Genomic DNA, 16,768 nt, shown 5'->3' with positions numbered 1-16,768 from the left:
ACAGCACATGAACTCTGGCTGAGCAAGTCTCCTCCCTAGACTCACCAGCATTCTTTGAAATTCTATCACCAGCCCAGGGACTTGGGAGACAGTAGACATAGACTGCAGAGTCTCAGAACCTCAGCTTTTTTCCAAGTATCTCTCCCCAAAGCCATGAGACACTTAAAATGATCTCAGAAAAGAAAAGAAAAAAGAAAAGAAAAGGAAAGGAAAGAAAAGAAAAGAAAATTAGTGGTTTTCAAGGAACTTAATTTCCCCTAAAAAACAAACTTCACCAGTAGCAAATGAGCTCTTGCCCTTCTTCACTTGGTGTGGAATGCTCTTATCACTCTTCCAGGTAACTATTTCCTTCCATCTTTCTTATCTCAATCTGAATCATCATTTCCCAGGAAGAAGCAATGACATGAATCTACTAATATGCAGCATTTAACAGAGTCACCATTGTAGATCTCTATGCTGATGATTTGATTTGACTGTAGTTTTCAGGAGGACAGCTGTAATAGTGTGTGTCTTGCCACCCTTATATCCCCTATCTACACTGTGTCTGTCTGAAACATACAATAGATTGACTATATCAACATTTTTCCAGACTCCTTCTAGTTCCCCCTTTTGTAATGCTAAACATTTGTGTTTTCCTGAGTCTCTCGTAGCTAGAGTTTCAGATTAAGATTTAGATGCTGGAAAAGAGATGCTCTCAAGCGAGGCTTGGATTTGGAGCTGATTTCAGTGGGAAGAGAGTCAACAAGAAGTTACAGAGCTAGCAGGCCCAATGCTATGGGTGACTTCCTTACTCCCAGCTTGTAGCTAAGGTGGAGTGATCATGGAGGTATGGATGAAACAGGGACATCCGAGCCCCATGTCCTCCTGATAACTTCCCGGGGGAACCCATTCTCTAGTTAGGCTCATTCCATGGTGGTCTACCAGGAGTCTTTCTTGTACGTCTAAAGCAGAGTCTGCTCCCCCGATCCTTTGAAATCATCTGATTCCTTGCATTGTATACTTTTGTTATTTATCTATTTTCTGATCCCTACACCCGAACTCTGAGTGATACAGAATTCGGTAAATGTTTGTGGATTAAATCAACAGACTAATGAAAGTAGGTGCTACCTGGCTTTAAATGAAATTTCTTATACCTACACTAGATAGGATGAGACAATTTGAACCTTTTATAAAATCATGTCTTAATGTTATCTTTTTATTCTTTGTAAATTATATGTTACAAACATGTGAAATAAGTAGTGAGATGGATTACAACATTTGAAAGCTCGTGTTCCCTACATCACAGGAAAAAACCTGAAAATCCTTTTAACTCATTTTGAAAAATAATTCTTCATTTATACTTCTTATACAGCTATTAAAACTAAAAGCAGACTGAAATTGATGTTTTTTTTCTTAAAATGGATTACCTGCTAATAAGCAAAAAGTAGATAAGACAAATCTAATAAGAAGAAAGAATAAGAGGGACATTTCTTATACAGTACAGGTTAGGCTAATAAGCAGTGACTCATTCAAATATAGACTAGAAAACATTAAAACTCAGATAATTATCTGGAGAGAAGGACACATTTGGGTTTTAAAAATTTGTAGATCTGAATTTTTTTTCTTTTTTCCTGTATTGTACATAGAGCCAAAGGACATAGTACTAATTATAAGATGCTCGTTAATACAGGTAAAAAATACTCCAGCTACACCCCAGCCCCCAATCATGCCAAATACACAGTTTCTTTGGGAGAAACTGAATTAATTCTATCTGGCTTAAAGTAGGATAATTAATTTCAACTGGCTAAAGGTAAAATTATTCTTGTAATACAGACTCAGCCAGCTAATTATTTCTCCATACGTTACTGCTCCCCTAAACCTGCCTCACCCTGGCATGGCAGACCTCTCACATTTCACTGCTTGTCCTCCACACTGTCAAGAACATGCCACTAAAACAGCCACCAACATGCCTCCAGTGCAAAGAGAACCAGATTTTCAAGCACTGGTGTAGCAGATTGGAAAATAAATTTCATTTGTGATATTTATTTAAATTCACTCTAAAGTATATAAAACATCCTTGAAAATAAATAATTAAAAATTACCATTAAGAGATGATATTTACCCCAATCATCATCCTCCCTAAAGTTACACACACATACACACACACACACGCACACACACAAACTTCAGTAATGCCAAATCAGAACCAACCTGAACTCGTTACAGTTATCACAAAGGGTATTATAAAATATTTTGAGAACGTTGATGTTAACTGGTGGTTTTCCAAGTCTTAGAGCACAAAGAAGTCACCTAGCTATTTGTTTTAAAATATATACATTTCTAGTTCCCAAGTCACATGCCTACTAATTCAGAATTTTTATTTTCAGACAGCACCCTATCTGGGACAGAGAGCATCAGGATGCGATGTTAAGAAACACCTACGCTAGGAGATCAGAACACCTAATCTCTTTTTAAATTCCTTCTCTTCACCATGTAAATTCTACCAAATGTACATGAAGTAACACGCTTTCAGAGTAATAGAAAATAGAATGTGAAATATGAGTGTTATATGTAATTATTATTTTTGATTGATTTCCTATACATTTTGCACTAAAACAGAACCACACTCACAAAAGAAAAAAAAAAACTATGTAATAGAAAATTAAATAGAAATTGGTTAAAAAGCAAAGAGATGATTCTTGTTAGTTACTGATGTATTGATGCATCCTCTCCTCGATTTTCCTAGAATTTAGAGAGAATTAGAAAGGCTGCCAAATGCTGTGGAGATTTAAATACTATTAAATTAAGCATAATAAATTGATAGGGAAACAGAAAGTGATGGCCAGTAGCAGAGAAATATGAAATGAAAAATCTCTCAATTATGTCAACAGCCATATTAAATTTAACGTGTGAATTAAAAAGAAATAGATTCAGCAAGTAGAAAGAGTACACTAAGCTGTACCAGGAGCCAACAGCTATTTTAGTGAAAATAAACTGAAATTCCAAAGAAATATTACATTGTCCTCATGAACCTGAATGAGTGTCTTTATTTAAATCAGTAGCTAAATTTTGGAAAACATAATAGGATCATGAATTTGGGTAATGGAAGAGTCTCAGGTATTTATTCCAAACTCTTCTTTTAAAAATTAAAAAACTAAAGCACAAAGAGTATTACTTCACCAGAATCACTCAAATTTTCACCATGGACCCAGGATAAGAGTTTTATTCTTTCATTCTTTAACCTCTGGTCCTATTTTCCTGTTATATGTGAGTTGAATCACACATTTAGCGGTTACCACTTTCATTGAATAATAATGTGGCATGCTCTCTGGAGCCTCTTTTATAAAGGCACTAATTCCATTCATGAGGGCTCTGCCCTCAGACCTAATCACTTCCCAAGGTCCCCACCTCCAAATACCATCACATTAGAGATTAGGTTTTAACCTTTGAATTTTGGAGAAACACAAATATTCAGCAGATCTCAATATTCCCAGAAGTCATCTACAGATCCAAAGGAGTCCATATCAAACTCCTTATGGCATTTTTTGCAGAAATGGAAAAGCTCATCCTCATATTGATAAGGAATTTCAATTGGCCCTGAATATCCAAAATGATATTGAAAAAGAAGAACAAAGTTGGAGGACTCCCATTTTCTGATTTTGAAACTTACTACAAAGGTAGGTGAATTATCTGGCATAATAGTAGACATGTAGACCAACGGAATAGAACTGAGAATCCAGAAAATAAACGCATACATCTATTCACAACTGATTTTCAACAAAGATGCCAAGACCATTCAATAGGGAAAAAAGTAGTCTCTTCAACAAGTGGTGCTGGGGCAACTGGAAATCCATCTGTAAAATAATGAAGTTGGACCCCTATCTTACAACCAACTACAAAATTTAACTCAAATTGGATCAATGATCTAAACGTTAACAGGTAAAATTATAAAAGTCTTAGGAGTAAATCATCATAACCTTGGATTTAGCAATGGAGTCTTAGAAATGACACTTTAAAAGCATGAACAACAAGAGAAAAAATGTAAATTGGAATTCATTAAAATTAAAAGCTGCATGCAAAAAAATAACAAAACAAAACTGCATGCATCAGAAGACATTATCAAGCAAGTGAAAAGAAAACCTAAAGAGTGGTATAAAATGTTTGCAAATCATATATCTGAGAAGGGTTTAGTATTCAGAATATACAAAGAACTCTCACAACTCAACAAAAAGGCAAACAACCCTATTTCAAAACGGGCTAAGGGCTTGAACAGACATTTCTCTGAAGAAGATACACAAGTAGCCAAGAAGCACATAGAAAGATTTTCAACACTGTTAGTCACAAGGGAAATGCAAATCAAAACAACAACATGATATACCACTTCACACCCACTAGGGTGGGTATAATTTTAAAAGACAGAAACAAAACCAAAAAAGAACAAGTGCTGCTGAGGATCTGGAGTAATAGGAATTCTCATGCATTGTGTCGTAAAAAAAAAAAAAAAAAAATTTTGTTGGTCTTTCCAAAAGTTGTATATAGAATTACCATATGACCCAGAAATTCTACTCCTAGATATATATTGAAAAAAATTGAAAACTGGTATCCACATAAATACATGTACATGCATGTTCATAATACCTCTGTTCAAAAGAACCAAAAGATGGAAACAACCCAAGTGTCTATTGGCCCATGAATGGATGAACAAATTGTGGTATATCCATACAATCAAATACTATACAGCCAACAAAGGAATAGAGTACTGATGCTTACTGCAAAGGGCATGAACCTCGAAAACCTTATGTTATGTTAAAGAAGCCAGACACAAAAGGTTACATGTCTGATTCCATTCATATGCAATAGCCAGAATAGGTAAATCCATGGAGATGGAAAGCAGATTTGTGGTTGCTGGGGACTTGGGAGAGTTACTGTATAATGCTTAGAGGATTTCCTTTGGGGATGATGAAAATGTTTTGTAATCAGTTAGAGGTGATTTACACTGTCAATATATTAAATGCCACTAAATTATTCACTTTAAAATGGTTAATTTCATGTAATGTGATTTCACTTTAAGATAAAGAAAAAAAATAGTGAATGTTTCAGACCTATTAAAGTTATCTGAGTTTCCATTAATCTTATAGTTTTATTTTTAATTTGAATTTTAGCTTTAATTTTAAAGAAATATTATAACCATAGTGTTTTGTCATTTTAAATAAGAAGCTAAATTTTTTTTTATCACTGCTTTAAATCAAGCTAATATAAATCAACTGATAGCAGCTATGGGAACTGCCAGTCATTTTATAATAAAATAGTGGATTATTAGTAGTATGCTAGTCATATCAAATACAAAATGAGATATAATTTCATACCTGAATATCCCAACTTATAAAATTTCATGAAGTTCTAATTCTGTAAAATATAAGTGACCTGAAGTATCAAAATTTACATCTTCATTTTAACTGGTTATGGGACAAAATGTAATTTATTTGATACACAAGAAGGAGGTTTTAAAAGATGATAAAAGCTTCCATTAACCCTACAGATTTTGTTGTCCTCTAACATTTGCCCTGTAATAGAATCAAAGGGAGACTACAAGAATTAAAGATAAGTCAAAATACACAATAAAATTTAAATAATGAAAATCAAAGTATAAACACATACATTTATTTATTAATCTGCCACACATTTATGAGAATGTGCCAACCTCCGTGGACTGAGATTTAATATTCATAATTTTAATTTAACGAGACATGACAACATTTGGTGTTTTAGTAAGAGAAAGTGAAACTCCACCCAGCAATAATTTATTCCTAGAAATAATGCTTCACACGTACAAAATCTTATGTGTGTACCTTTGCTCCAGTAGAGAATGACAAAACAGGAAGAAAACTAATACTCCTATTTTAGAATTAATCTTGTAGAAATCAATTCATTGTGTGTGTGTGTGCATGTATGTGTATGTGCCTGCACGTGTGTGTGTATTTGAGAAGGGGTGAAAGCAATCATATTATATTAAAGTAAATGCCACCCTATTTTGCAGTATATTGATTTATTTCAGTTCATTGGGGCACTTTCAGTAGATACCTTCCTTATGACATTAGTAAATGGTACTTAAGCATTTTTCTCTCTGCTAACTTCAGAAATTCTTGGGCAAAAGGACATTGCTCTGCCTAAACCACACAATCCCATTCACCTTTGTTAAAATGTATACGAAATCATGGGTGTGTTTCTAAATTTCATGAAATAATTTATTTTGAAGAATGTCTTGTGTGTAGCCTAGTGTTTTGATATACACGTCATTCCTCAAAATAAATTATTTTCATTTTTAATAAACAAATTATAACAAACTTCACATACAAAAGGGTTAAAATTTTCCATATATCTAAAAGTCTCTACAGTAATAAAAGTTTATATTAAAAACTATATTAAAAGTTGAAATTTCTAATGTATCTCAGAGAACAAAGCTGGCTAAGAACAGCTAAAGGAAGACAAAATGATAATATCTAATAATATCAAATTATAATGTTCTATATTTAAATTATTACTACTTCACAACAGTAAAAGAATAGATAAAATTATTGTTTATTCTTAAATTGTTCAATAATTCTATGAGTAGAAGCAGGCTTTGGAAGAACAATAATGAATGGGGAAAAATTAACAGATCCATAGGTGTGACTGCTACACCACTGAATGGAAACAAAATACTTCTGAAGACAAAGTTGCCAAGCAAAATAAATATAATGCCATTCCTTGTTGTAGGAATGGACACTGTCAGTCAATTCATTAGGAATTGACTTTGAATGCCTTTCCACTTTCAGATTAATTCATCATTTTCCTGAGACACATCAATTACCACTCTGTCACATTAACTTTCTGAGAATGACCCATTATGTGACCTGAATGAAGGGAATCAGTTGCCAGAATGATTTAAGAAAACAAGCTTCCAAAGCTCTTCATGAGAGGCATGTCGACTAGTCCATGGGGCTTTGCTCAGTCAAATACTGACCACTTTTTCCAATAACATTTCACTCGAAAAAGTATTGTTTGCAATGGGAAATACATATACCGCACATCAATAGAATTAAGGCTTCACAAGCACAAGAATCTGTGCCATACATTGAAGAAAGCAAATCAGCCTTTATAGGATAGGTATCATGATTTTTAAAAAATCATTGGGAATTGCAGTTCTACTTTTCTCCATTACAGCAAAAGGATGACATATTTTGATAAATATTAGGTTATATGTGTCTGTTTCCTCTTTGGTTGTTTTGTTTTATCACTTTATGGCAGTCACAAACCCCACTTTTCATTTCCTTTTCTCTCATTCATCTTTTCTTATCCTCTGTCCTGAAGTTCAAAGAAGTGAACAAAGGGAGAAACGGGACAAGTAAGAGTTCAGAAAGGGATTAGAATTAGCAAAGTACATACAGCTGTTTATTTTTATTTTTTTCTTTTCACCAAGCCCTGGAGAAGATGGTCCTTTCTAACACAGTCCTCCAGGTAGGGTTTTCTCACTCTAAAGGGACCAGCAACTTTCAGTGTCATTAAGGTATTTTACACACAACTCTGTAATTTCTAGATAACCCACAGCAATGCATATTATTCTCATCCATAGAGCTGCAGATTAATTTTGCCTGGTGGCAGTGCAATTTATGTCCTTACCCCTCACGGAAAAAATCAGTTTTGCATCTATTAACCAAATTCATTTCAGCATTCCTGGTTGTCCCTTGTCTGATACTTACATACTTCTCTCAACTGGCTATAACATCTTACTGGTTTCTTCAGGAATGAATGGATTAAATAAAACCTTTCACATGTGTTCATTTTATGCCTATATGAGATTTATGAACTTAGCATTTTTTAAATGATTATATTTAATGATTATTAATTGAATAATATGTTAATCTGATTATGATATTTGGAGATGCTATTTTACTAATTTAAAATATTTTATTTTATTATTCTTCATCACATGGAAACTCAAAAAGTAGGAGCTAAAAAAAGTATTAGTAATTTCTTTCCACATTACAGTATGACATGAACTCCCTACTTTAGATATCACCATGATTTTTAATACACTTCAAATTTTTAGTGACATTGATCTTGTGAAAGAAAATGAAGAACATTTTTTAACAAATATTTCAGGTAACTGAATTCAAATTTTCTGACTGCCTGGAATATGTTTTTAAAAATATGAAATATTAATGATCCCAATGTATGTGTTTCTGTATATTCATAAGTGGATTTTTTTTTAATGTTGTATGGAGATACACAGACTAATGATCAGGCAACACCAGCGCACTTACCTATTGGCCGTGGAGTCAGAGTTTCAAATGTAGCTCCACGGTTCTCCTCTTAAACCACACACTTTGATTCCTTTATGTTTTCCAAAGCTATTCTCAAGCATCTTTGCCATCATTTAAAAGGCAGCTTCATTCTGATAAGAGTATCCTCAATACTGCTGCAGAAGGTCCATTATCAGATATCAGTTGCTCTGTCGATTATACTAAAGCCATGGAACAGTGCAACTATTACCCAAAGCAATGACAAAGCAAAAGATCCACATGCTGAAGCTGTTCTAGAAAAGTCTGTGGCAGTGGTTTATGCTTTAAAAATAATTTGCTACTACTAGAGTAATAATTTTCCAATCTAGCCATTAAAAATTCAGGTATACTGCTTTTTATTAATTGTAAAAAATTGATACACACATAGCCTTAAACATAAGCTATAAAAGCAACTACCAGATGGAGATTTATGTGATGAAATCACTCGTGTGAGGAAGAATCTTTCTCTTTAAATTAATAGTACAATTTAAAATTGAAAGCCATTTTCTTTAAAAATGCATTCCTTATAATACTAAAGCCAAAAACACTATGTAAAAGTCCTCCCCTCCCAAATAAGTAGGATTTATAAAAATTTCATTGAATAATGAGATTGTTAAAACTCAAGAGATTAACAAAATTTATTGATATGGAGATTTCTATGAGCAGTAAGTAGAATTGTATCTGCCACAAATATTTGTTAAATGTGGTTAGATGTAAATATAATGTGGTAAGATATCTTACATCTCTTTTAGAGGCCAATGATGAGTGATGTTTACAGTTGTGTCTCTTACATGCCAACACCTATTTGCCCATCTCACTCATATATAGTACTTTTATGCATTTAGATATCTGGTAATTCAATAGGGTACTTATATACATACATATACATGTTTCTCCTTTATGGTACTTATGCACATAATTTTATACATATAGATTAGTTTTCATTGAAATCTTAAAACCACAATTTAGCTTTGTGTTATAATGACATCTATACTATTCCCTGGCCTTTGGCATGTTCCATATGCAGCTTTGATTCATTTGACATTTGGGGACATCTGAATCTTGATATTTTGACCTATGGGGATCTCTGTGGCACCAAGGATTTTGACCAACAGCTGCTCCACGACAAGTAATTATTTTGGTTTAAGTGGTGAGTCTGAATTCTTAATGAAGATTGTAAAATATTGCTAACACCTCCTCCCAGCCATCAAAATGATATACACTTAGGGAATAGTCTTCTGATTGATGAGCACACCCACTGAGTTGTTCAGACCTTCCAGAATCTTCCCAGTTTCCAAGGTCTGTTCAGTTCTAGGCCAAAGAACTACATTGATCCCAAAGAACCCAGGTCTAAAGTTAGGGTGGCCTGTTAACAGGACAAGAAATTGGCATATATACTAGGTCCAAACAGACCCCGATCAGCCCTCTTTCCTAAATGACACACTTTATGCTGTAACAGTTTGATATAACTAGAAAGGCATCAAAGTGGAATAGAGTGAACTACTTCTTTATCTGAGTTCTCATTCCACTTTACTCTTAGCAATCATCACAATGTAATACTGATAACAATTTATGTGTATATTGTTACATATAGATATATTGTGTATATCTCCCCAGACAGACTCTAAGCCCATGCTAGGCAGGATAAAGATTCATTCATCTTGGGACTTCCCTGGTGGCGCAGTGGCTAAGAATCTGCCTGCCAATGCAGGGGACACAGGTTCGAACCCTAGTCCGGGAAGATCCCACATGCTGCGGAGCAACTAACCACAACTACTGAGCCTGCGTGCCACAACTACTGAAGCCCACGCGCCTAGAGCCCATGCTCTGCAACAAGAGAAGCCACCGCAGCGCACCGCAATGAAGAGTAGCCCCCAATCGCCGCAACTAGAGAAAGCCTGCGCACAGCAATGAAGACCCAACGCAGCCAAAAATAAATGAAAAAAAAATTCATTCATCTTCACATCACCAGCATCTAGAGCAGTGACTGACACAGAGTATAATATAAATAAATGCTTCTTCTGTTCAAGTGAACCAAAGGGAAACAGATATTTTGATGACCAAAACTTGTTCCATAATCGAAACAATTGTGCTTTCACAATGGCAATCTGCAAAAATTTCTCTACAGATTTATCAGTTGTGTACATGTCAGAACCATACACCATTACGGATGGTTTATGAATCCGTATAATAGAAAATTATGATCACTGACCATAACAGTTAACTTTAGTTATTTGCATTGCCAAGTCATGAAACACTAATCCAATTTAATCTTAATCTTATTTGCAATAAATCCCTAAAATCACAAAGAATAAGTAATATAGAATTCAATTTTTCTGCCCATTTAGCTATTAGAGCTCATATGAGTATGAACTACTTACATAACTCAAAAATATGAACTTTTCAAACTCACTTTTAACTCACTGTTAAAGGAATTGAGTGAAAAAAATACAATTGTGCATTAAGGTACTATAGATACTTTCATGGAAGAAATAGAAACAAGCTGTATATGTTTTGTAGCATATTGACCCTAAAACACATAAATTACAACTGCCACAAAGAAAATATTTTAAAAATCTAAAAACCATTTATCAGAAAAATCCCATCCATAGCAATAAATGTGTCTGTTGGCTTTAGGACAAAACAATTCCAAAACAACCTAAATTTCCCAAAGTCAAAATTTGAATTTAATTCTGGTTTTAACATTTATGTCATAGCCTATAAAGGCTATTTGTAACACGATGTGTTTAATTGACTCAAAAATAATTTTTCTGAGACTAACTAAAAAGAAACCAAATAGGAGTGAACCAGCTACATTTAAACGTTTATGCAGATACTTACCATAACTATTGACAAATGCTTATTACATAGTTGCCCAAACTAATGGAGAAATATACTCACTGAAAATAAGATCAGTTGCGTGGAAAACTGAGACAAAGCTATAACAGGAAACCAAATACACAAAGGTTCATCCCTTACTTCATGTTTTTCTTCCTTTTGGAAAAGCTTGAAACTCTCAGATTTGTCATATTTTAACATCTTCATACAAAATTTGTCACACTCTCTTTTCCTATCATGAACATTTTATGTATTTTTTATATTACAATGGGAAAAAATCAAACTATCAGATATGAGATAGTACAAAAGAAAATATTCAGATTTGAGGTATGTGAAAGTTAAACCAGCATCTACTAGACATCAGGGCAGGAATATACAGAAAGTGAGAACATCTTCTTCCAAAGAGTACCCATACCTTGTTTTTTTCCTGTAGTTCAATTTGTGATTTCTTGAAATCAGGACCTTGAGAGTTTGCAATTAATCTATTTTTCCTGTCCAGGAGCTCTTCCATGTCTTTCACTTGGAACTTTAGCCTTCTATTTTCTCTTTCCAGTCCTAGTTTTTCTGTTTCAAGTATCTCCCTCTTGTCCCACTCAGATGTATTTTCAGCCTGCAATCTCTCTAGCTAAACACAGAAAACACAGAAAAGCAACGTGTAGCATTTGTAATTGCCAAAAGGCCAGGCACCCATCAAACAGGCGTCCACTAAGAAAGGTTCATGGATATGTCCATTTATACAACTTTTAAAAAGAAAACTCTATTTGTCTGAAAAGTTGAGGACGACACAAAAGTCCTAAGACCCATGCCCTAAATAAATATACCTGCCTTCTTGGTTATGGCACTATTTCTATAACCAACCAGACCATATTGTCAAATAAATACGTTAAGTGGAAAACTGATAATATTTTGTCAATAATCTCCACTCAATTGATGAACATTTATCAGTTTAGAAGGCACAAAATCATTTCTTGGACAATTGTGGTTGGATGGATATAGTTCATGTATTCATTTACTCATTCATTCAGTTATTTACTATAGCTTTCAACTTGTAGGCACTGCAAATAAAGACAAGTGAATGTAATAAAACATCATAAATGCCATGATTAAAGTACTATACAATTGGGCTTCCCTGGTGGCGCAGTGGTTGAGAGTCCGCCTGCCGATGCAGGGGACACGGGTTCGTGCCCCGGTCCGGGAGGATCCCACATGCCGTGGAGCGGCTGGGCCCGTGAGCCATGGCAGCTGAGCCTGTGCGTCCGGAGCCTGTGCTCCGCAATGAGAGAGGCCACAACGGTGAGAGGCCCGCGTACCGCAAAAAAAAAAAAAAAAAAAAAAGTACTATACAATATAATCAAACTCACCTGAGTGAATGGCCAATTTGATTTTCAGGGAATAGAGGTTGGCAACATGATTAAAACATGAGGTATTTTTAAACTGTTTGTTATGGATAAAGATTGAAAATTACTTATTTTTACACTTAGTTTTAAATGGCTTGATGGCAAAGTATTGAACAGTATTATACTATTTTAAAGTAGTTCTCATGACATTTTAAATTCTAAAAGAGAAGTCAACATTAAGAAACTGTTAGACTTCAATAATATCTTTGGAAATTAATTCTGATTAAAAAAGTCTAAAAACTGCTTTTTCATACACATATAATTGTGCCATTATTGTCAAAAATGTTCTGTTCCCAAATCTAAGTGAGGCTTTAGCTTCTTAAAAACAAGAAATTAAAATTACATTCTTGGCACTAGACCTTGTTTATCAATTAAATATAATAGACTAAGGGATCAAATTTTAGATGACCTGATTTGACATTTGGGATGCCTGTTTGGGATATGAGGTGAAAACAGTATTTCAAAATGCAATTTAGAACATGACATGTCTTTAATTATTAAGATTAATGCTTAAACTTTTTGACTAACATCACATCACTTATCAGAATGAAAATAATAAAGTTGTAATAAAAGTCACCAACTTAGTGATGAAAAATTAATTTTAGGAGAATAAATGTACTCTTGGTCAAGGACAAATACAATGCTATGTCAAGTCTTTGTAAAATTTTAGGCATTTAAAAGAAATTGCTGAAGTCAGTTTTATACCTAATAACAGATAAGAGGTACAAACAGGATTTTAAATAAGTAATAGATGGTTTGAATGAGTAAACTCTAAATTAAAAAAAATAATTGAAGAAAGGAATCATATTAACAGTAATGACAACAAAGCTTAAATAATGATGTGTGATTATTTACTATTTGAAGATTTTTAGTGACATACCAATTATCTGATAAATTTAGGTATATAACACATATCAAAAAAAGTAAAGGTTTTGTGAAAATTGGATCATAAATATTATTAGCAGTTTTATTTTTGATTTCATTTTTCAAAATTCTTTCTTGTAAGATTATTCTTTTCTAAGAATCATATGAAAATCTACCACCTTAAAAGCCATTCAATTAAATGCAAGTTAAAATGATGAAGGAAAGATCAGGTAATATTTTAAACTTTCATGTTTTTTTGTAAGCAATTCTAATAACTGATCAAACTGAAATGGAATTCCATTGATTTGCTTCCAATGATCAAGAGAAACATTCTAGAACATTTTAATTCTAACTCTAATATGCTATGAATTTTAACTAATAGTGGATACTACTCTTAAATGAATTTCAGGTAATACAGGAATTATTGAAAAATATTTTCTAAAAACTTTTAATGTAGAAGTATATTCTAGCCAGAGTAAACACTAAAATATTTGTTGATTTAATGACCTCCAATTTTATGAATATTAAACATTGAGAAAATATATAAATATCCAACTATTCAGCTGTTTAACAAATATTTATTGAGTATCTTTCAGGCACTGGATATACTATTTTCAAAATACAAGTATATATATAAGTATAAATTGGGCAACATCTTGTAAAGGAGAAAAAACCCTGGATGCTATGGGAAAGACCTGCAATAAATTAAGTAATCAGAGGAGGTTATTTGAAGAAACAATACTTAAGCTGAAACCTGAAGTTTAAGAAGGCAGAGAGGCAGAATCAAGCTAAGAGTATCTCAAAAAAGGGAAATAGGAAATAGGTTTGAACATTATAAGATCCAAGAGTCCAATCATGAAGTATTAGGAGTTCAGGAGAATAAGTATGAAAACAAGTAGTCACTGATGTTTAAAAGCAAGGGTGAATTTAAGAATCGTTTGAGTTTCTTGTGAAAAAATGTAATATTGTGATTATTCCCAAGGATGAAATATTGGGTCATTTATTTTATTTATATAGGTATATATGTATATGTTTATGTATTTGCTTGCTTCCTTCCTTCCTTCCAGTTTTACTGAGATATGATTGACATACAGCACTGTACACATTTAAGGTGTGCAGTGTAACGATTCAGTCATTTCTAAACATATTCATCTATAAGCTCCATCTTCCTGAATTGTCATTGCTTGATACTGCTGAAAGGACATCAATAATAGACTGCAGTGAACTCGATAACTAGAACGTAAGTTTTATGAAACCAGAACCGTGTCATTTTGCTCATCAGCCTGGCACCTGACATGTGCTGTGTCAGTGCTTCATAAGGACCTGTTGAGAGGAAAAAGCTCCTCTGTATTTCAATTACAACAATTGTGCACAAAGTGAAATTAAGGTAGCATCCTAGAAGAGCCAGTTATTTACTCACCATTACTTAATGCCAATAGAATTTCTCAGTACATTTACTCTTAACTCTTATTAATGCTGTCATGGCTGCGTTGCATTTTGTGATAGGTAAATACAGCGAGGTAAAGAGAGGATTTTCAGTAAAATGACCTAGAATTGAGTCTCAATTCTTTTTATCCTGAGAGCCTCTATTTTTCATTTATAAAATATGGAAAATATTTCCTACAGCTTAGTGTTATGAGGCAGTAATTATTTAGGGAAAATAGTTATTAAACTTTCAAACTCAACACAAATATTTCCTGTCATAAATTTGGTTTCTAAAGAACAAAACATACCAACAGCCAATTCAAGTAATGACAGGTGAAATAGTGTATTATTTTTCATCGTGTCTTATCAAAATGGCATCTTGTAAAGGGACCTTTTCAACGGAGAAAAACCCCAGCAGAATGCACAGTGTGGTGTGTTCTGCAGGTCCGTGAAGTGCCACCTAAAAACACTGTGGTGTTCCAGTAATTGACTGCAAATATTCAGAATTTTCATTTCAGACAAGTCAGCTATAAGACCTCATTACAAGCACTGTGATTTTGGAAGTAAGAGGTAAAAAGCAGGAATCTTGTTATTGCTTAGCAGTAGGAGATGATTACCCTTTTACTGAAGACCTAATATATTCCTGGTAAAGAGCTATATAGGTTATTTCTTATCCTTACAATAATCCTGTAAATTTGTATGTGCTACACAGGAGGAAACTGGAGTTCTAAGATTAGAAGTAATTCTCAAGGTGGGCAAAGAGTCCAAGCCATGGTTCACCTAAGGTGTTTCTCTGATTCCAGTCGTGAGTTCACTCCACCCGCACCACGCTAACAGATAGCCACTGATGTATGCATATCCCCTTGCCATAGCAACCAACACACTCTGAATCCATTGTACTACACTGCAGCAAAGATTTTGTTGATGTTTTTCTTTTGTTTTGATATATTTGGGGGATTTTGATCCTTGCTTCGTTGCAAATTAACTCAGGAGAAGTGATTCTGTAGACTCACATTCAAAAGTCTGGAAACTGAAACCTAAATGCAGTGTGCATATTGCTGATGCCACCCCTCCCCCTCCCCTGGATCTTTTAACACTCATCCTCTAAGCATGTCATGGAATCACAAATAAGAAGCGAGGACACCTCCTCCTAAATCAGTCTACTTCCCTCCTGTCCACAGTTAACTATAGCTCAGTGATAGCTCACTCCCTCTTTTACCAAAAGTCAACAGAGCAATGACTAATTTTAGCAATAGGTAATGTCATGTGTATTTTAGTTGCTTTAATTTCATTTAAAATCCTTGGAGAATTTCTAAAAGTAAGGAGTCCTAGAACTAATTTGAAACTAAATGTATGTCAAACTTAAATACAGGGAGAGGGATCCACATGCAGAAACAATTACTCTAGACACTAAACCTGAACAGAAATTAACCCAAAATGGATCACAGACCTGAATGTAAAGTACAAAACTATAAAACTCATAGAAGATAGATAGCCTAGGAGAAAATCTAGATGACCTTCGGTTTGGTGATGACTCTTTAGTTACATCACCAAAGGCATGATCCATGAACAAAATAATTGATAAGCTAGACTTCATTAAAATTAAAAACTGCTCTAGAATGACAATGTCAAGAGAAAGAGAAAACAAGCCACAGACAAAATATATTTGCAAAATATATGTAATAAAGAACTGTTATCCAAAATATACCAATAACTATGTAAATTCAACAATAAGAAAACAAACAACCCAACTAAAAATGGGCCCAAGACTTATGGATAACACACATCTCACCAAAAAAGGTATACAGATATCAAATAAGCATATGAAAAGATGTTCCACATCATATGTCATCAGGAAAATGCAAATTAAAACAATGAGAGGGGTGGAGTCAAGATGGTGGTGTGGGAAGATGCAGAGTTAACATCTTCCCACAACTAGGGTGC

General features: G+C 33.9%; 1 protein-coding gene across 8 annotated transcripts in view; it reads right to left on the bottom strand.

Moving 5' to 3' along the window:
• The window catches only part of CCDC102B (coiled-coil domain containing 102B), a 268,909-nt gene that overhangs the window by 145,246 nt on the left and 106,895 nt on the right, over positions 1-16,768 (bottom strand). For 7 of the 8 annotated variants that reach the window (XM_073790810.1, XM_073790809.1, XM_073790808.1 and 4 more), the window contains exon 6: positions 11,554-11,763. The exons of the other annotated variant lie outside the window; for it this stretch is intronic. In XM_073790810.1, coding sequence (XP_073646911.1) covers positions 11,554-11,763 — 210 coding nt within the window. The remainder of the gene's footprint in view (positions 1-11,553; positions 11,764-16,768) is intronic. 8 annotated transcript variants of the gene reach the window in all.

This window comes from Tursiops truncatus, chromosome 13, assembly GCF_011762595.2.
Source record: "Tursiops truncatus isolate mTurTru1 chromosome 13, mTurTru1.mat.Y, whole genome shotgun sequence".
Taxonomy (NCBI): Eukaryota; Metazoa; Chordata; class Mammalia; order Artiodactyla; family Delphinidae; genus Tursiops; species Tursiops truncatus.
This window is presented reverse-complemented; position numbering and strand designations above follow the sequence as displayed.